This window comes from Pteropus alecto, unplaced genomic scaffold (assembly GCF_000325575.1).
Source record: "Pteropus alecto unplaced genomic scaffold, ASM32557v1 scaffold79, whole genome shotgun sequence".
Classification (NCBI taxonomy): Eukaryota; Metazoa; Chordata; class Mammalia; order Chiroptera; family Pteropodidae; genus Pteropus; species Pteropus alecto.
Window position 1 is genome coordinate 5,756,770 of NW_006494612.1, and position 5,018 is coordinate 5,761,787.

Below are 5,018 nucleotides of genomic sequence, written 5' to 3' on the forward strand. Positions count from 1 at the left end.
CCACAACTGGGCGCCGGGACCCGCGCCCGAAGCAGGGGGGGACCGCTGCACTCTGGTCACCTAACCTCCCATTCTTCCTCCCAGAGGCTATTCCCCGCCAGTCAGGGTCATCCAACTTAAGATTCTCGCTGTCCTCTTCAGCTTCCAGTGCCTAGGTGCAGTGGTAGTGGGAAACACAGCCTCCGCCCACTCACCCAGCAGCCGGGGTGAAAAATCAATCTTCCCCCCCCTTTTCTGAGGTTTTATGGTATTGCCCTAATCCTCAGTTTGGGGGAGGGGGAGGAGAGAACAGTGCTAAACCAGGGAATGAGGGAAGATGATAGCCAATTGAATGAACTATCCACTCAGGGGCGGGGTCAAACAGATTCCTGCCCGCCCCGCCCCCTCACTCCAAACTACATTTCCCATTGTGCCTCTCTCACTTCTCGTCGCGCTGCACGCCGGGAGTGCAGGACTTGGAGGCCGCAAGATATATAGGAATTCGTAGTCTTTAATCTAGCTAAAAGGTCCAGAAAATTATAAGCTATTATAATTCTCTCTATGTCCCTAGACAAATGTTTCCAAGTCCTCAGTTATGTTGTACTTATTCTAATGTAATTAATTTGTTTAAAATTTCATAAATGATTTCTTAACAAAGAAAGTATATGTGTATCGCAGCAATCTGTCAGGACCTGGGAGCCGCTTCTTCTTCCGCCGGGGCCTGTTCGCCGAAGTTCTGTTGCCGTCATGTCGGCTGCTATTGCCTCTCTGGCTGCTTCCTATGGTTCGGGTTCAGGATCCGAATCGGACTCGGACAGTGAGGGTGGACGGTGTCAGCTGCCAGCTGCCGACTCCCTCATGCACTTGACTAAATCAGCTTCTGACAAGCCTTCTCTGGTAGTGGCGGTGGACTCGGCTCCAGAGGTGGCAGTTAAGGTAAGCGCTTTTGCCTTTTTGCGGTGCGGGAATTGGCTTCTGCTCCAAAATCTGGCAGCGCTTGTATGGCCCCAGGTTACTTCTTCCTCAGTGCTGGGAGGTAAGTTACTAACTCTCTTGGATCTTTTCTTCCCACATGCATTTTCCTTGGGAGAAGTCGGGGGTTGGAAGTTCAGGACAGCCCTCCACTGCTCCCCGCTCTTGACTCCGGCCATCAGAAATCAAGTGGGAAGGAGTGAAATCTGAATTTATGGATTAGGATGTGGCCTGAATAGAGCAAATGTAATCTTAGAACATAGGAAAAGCTAACTCAGGACTTCTCAAACTAGTTTTCGCCGTCAGTCGAAGGGCTGACTTTGTTTTGTTCTCAAGTCAGAACTAGATTCTGATCCCAGCTCTACCACTTGTGTGGCCAAGTTATATAACCTCCTGTTTCCTGGAGATAATTTTTAAAGCACCTATCTATATGAGAGGGTTATTGTGAGGATTTAGTGAAATGATGTAAATAAAGCTTATAACACAGCCTGGTATATAGTAAAAGTGCAATAAATGTTAATTAGCTCTTTTGATTATGTATGTCCTTAAAATGAGAAAAGGCCTTGGATTTAAGAAACAGTATGCATGATCCCAAATGAGAAAGGTGATAGAGGGAGAAATTGGGTTGTATAGTTCATTAAACAAACATTTCTTGAATACATGTCATTTACCAGGAAATCTTTCTAAAGGCTGAAGATACAGAGGCCAACAAGTCTTTGCCATCATGATGCATACATTCTAGTGGAATAAGCAGCAAATAAAATGTGGGCAAATAAAGTGGTCACAGATTAGTTTGAGTACTGTGAGGGGAAAAAAAATAGGATATTACAGTAGAGAATAAGGTAGGAGTATGACTTCAGTAGGTTGGTCAGGAACATCCTCTGAAAAAATCAGCTTTGAACAAGAAGTCAGCCATGTGCAAGCTAAAGCAAGCGTTTCCAAGCAAAGGAGACAGCAGGCCTTGAGATGGTAAAGAGTTTAGTGTGTTTGAAGAACTGAGGGAAGATTAGTGTGTCTAAAGCCCAAGGAGAGCATCCACCAGTTAATAGTATAGGCCCAGTAGAGCCTAATAGGGGTGATCAGAAGCTCAAGATGTGGTGAATGGAGGCAGTGTGCAGAAATTTCTTTGTTTTTAAGATGTTCTCAAGTCTAATGTTAATAACTTACATCTTTTACAGGTGTTTAGTGAGTTATTTATGAACTTTACTTTTTACTAATGGACAGCCGGTATGAAAGACTGCTTAAAACTCCCCAACCTTACAGCCCTTCAGCAACCTCCTGAGTCTTCATTTCATTCCTTTCACAGCTCAGCTTTTGGGAGCTCTCTCACTTCATTGCATTTTCTCCTCAATGCAAAGCAGCCTAGTTTTCTTGGGAAAACTCTTGGAGTTGTAAGACGTCATAAAGCATATAAAGCATTTCGCACAGTGCCAGGCGCACTATCTTTATTATTTCCAACTGTAAACTTGCTAGCTCTAGAACTATTAAACTTTTCTCTCAGGATGGTTCTGAGGCACCTCCAGTCCAGTGTGCAGAAAAATTAATGCATTTTTTCCCCTCAAAATCCATTTCACCTTTTTTTCTCATTTTGATTAATGATCCTATCCATTAATCCAAGCCAAGAATAGAGGTGTCTTCTCTTTCTATTCCTTCTTCCTCAGCACCTGAACGTAGTCATTCAGATGGTTTTAACATTTCTGCTTCATTAATTTCTCTCAAATCAATTTCTTCCACTCTGTTTTCACTGACACAGCCTTACTTCATATCTTCCCTCCTTCTACCCGGTGTCATTCTTGACTTGACTTTTTCTCTTAACCCCTACTTTTGGGTAGTGGGTCCTGCCCATTGTGATGCAGTAATGTTTATCAAATCTCTCCTTCCTCTTCTACTGTTACCATGTAGTTCAGATTCTTATCATTTCTCTTCTAACAATGATAATAACCTTCTAACTAGTCTTCCTACCTCCTCTTTTTGTATCTCCCAGTTTCATACCCCATTCTTTCTTCACAATGCACCCAGAGTGATCTTTCTAAAATTCAGTGGTAATCATCACTTCCCTGCCAAAAGACACTGTGTTGCCTACTGGGTAATTACAAAGTTCCTTCTGTAACATATGAGGCCTGTTATTCTCCCGTGCTGAACTCTCTACAGAGGCTCAAAAGACTTCTCTTCTTTTTTCATCTCAAAATTTTTCCCATACTAGTCTCTACCTAGAAATCCCTTGCCTCCTGCCTTCCCTCTCCCCTCCCCCCAACCAAACTATACTGTCCTTCAGTCTCCTGCACATGTTTCCTCTTCTCTCTACCTTAGCACCTTTTCGTACTTCAGCTCTAGCACTTGCCACATTCCTATAATTTGTTAACCTTTTTCTTTCCCCTGGACTATTGTGAGACCCTGGGGACCAGAGATAGTTGCATTGTTAGCTTTCATGTCGCCAATGCCTAGTATACAAGATTAAGGGAAATATATTTAGTGAGAAAAAGAATGAAAGAATAAGTGAAAAAGAAGTCTTTTGAAAAGCATGTACATTGAGAATCAATGTATATTGATGGAGTGGAGGTGAGGGGGATGACTCTAGAACTTAGTTCAATGACGTCAAGAAAATCCAGAAAGGTTACTTAAGGTACCAGAGGTCCATTGGAAGCAGAGCTGGGCTAGACCCTTCCGCCTCCCGCCCCAGCAATCTATGTTCTATGATGATAGAGTAAGGGACATTGATCATCACTAGTCTGTGAACCAGCACTTGCTTATATGAAAAAAAAAACAAAAAACAACAACAAACCCACTAAAAACCTTGCACATAGTTAATGAAACAATATCAAAAATGACCAAGGGAGGAGATGTGAAACATATAAATATATTCGTTTGTATTTGACTAATTGTATTGTGACTAATAGCAAGCATTTTGGCAGAGTATAAACTTTTGCAATGTTTTTAATCCATTTCCCTGAATACAAGGGTCATTCACAAAGAGGGATATGTTTTAAATTTGTATGCACCCAGTAATCTAAGCTCAAAATATTTAAGCAAAAGTTGATAAAATTACAAGAAGTTGACAAGTCTACAATCACAGAAGATTTTAATATATACTTTTCTCAATAATTAATAGAAAAAGCAAAAACATCAATAATGATACAGAAAATCTAAACAACAAAACAATTTAAAGGGGGTAAAAAACATAGCACTCAATGCAGAGTATCGTTTTCAAACACTAATAAAACAATTTGTTTTTCTGACCATAGGTCAGGGATTGGCAAATTTTGGTACAGGTCAGATAGTAAATATTTTAGACTTTGCTGGCCTCATACAGTCTATCACATCTTCCTTTTCTCCTTCCTTCCTCAGCCCTTTCAAATGTAGATACCATTCTTAGCTTGTTGGTACAAAAAACAGACTGTGGGCTCCTGAACTAGGCCATAAAATGAGTCACAATAAATTTTAAATCGTATTACCATGTTGTCTGACCACAATGCATCTAAGCTGAATCAGCCTCAAAAAGATAACTATAAAATTCTGGTATTTTAAAATTATGAAATTGTACTTTTTAGTAACCCATGGGCCAAAAAAAAAAAAAGAAAATATTATGAATAAGGAAAAATAACATTCATCGGAACTTGTAAGGTACAGCCATAGCAATATTTAAGTATAGTCTTAAATGTAGTAGAAAAGAAGGCAGAAAGTTAGTATGCTAAGCATCCATTCTTTTGGATTGATTACTTTTTTTTTTATCATTTCGTTCTTGTATTCATTTCTAAATTATGCCTTCAGTGGTTACTCCTGGAAATTAAAACATGTTTAAATTAATCAACATCTTTGCCTCTTACTGAATAGTTCACGAACACTTCACTTTTATTCACATCTTCCCACCCCTACTTTAGCTGTTATTGTCCTATATTTTTTATATGTATTTAAGCTTCAAAAGATGACAGCGAATGATGCTGATTTTTGCATCTCACATGCAAGAGGTTTTCTGTAGCACATATGTTAGGATGTTGTTTAGTGAGGGTTAACTGGTGGCAACTGCTTTCAGTTTTAGTTTATCTTTAAAATGTTTTTATTTAACACTC

At 40.2% G+C, this 5,018-nt stretch overlaps 1 protein-coding gene across 1 annotated transcript in view; it reads left to right on the forward strand.

Annotated features, from left to right (window-relative positions):
- Positions 1-492: 492 nt before the first annotated feature.
- CDC40 (cell division cycle 40) overlaps positions 493-5,018 on the forward strand; it is a 41,920-nt gene continuing 37,394 nt past the window's right edge. The window contains exon 1 of the mRNA XM_006926070.3: positions 493-915. Within this exon, the coding sequence (XP_006926132.1) occupies positions 727-915 (189 nt within the window). The 5' untranslated portion in view covers positions 493-726. The remainder of the gene's footprint in view (positions 916-5,018) is intronic.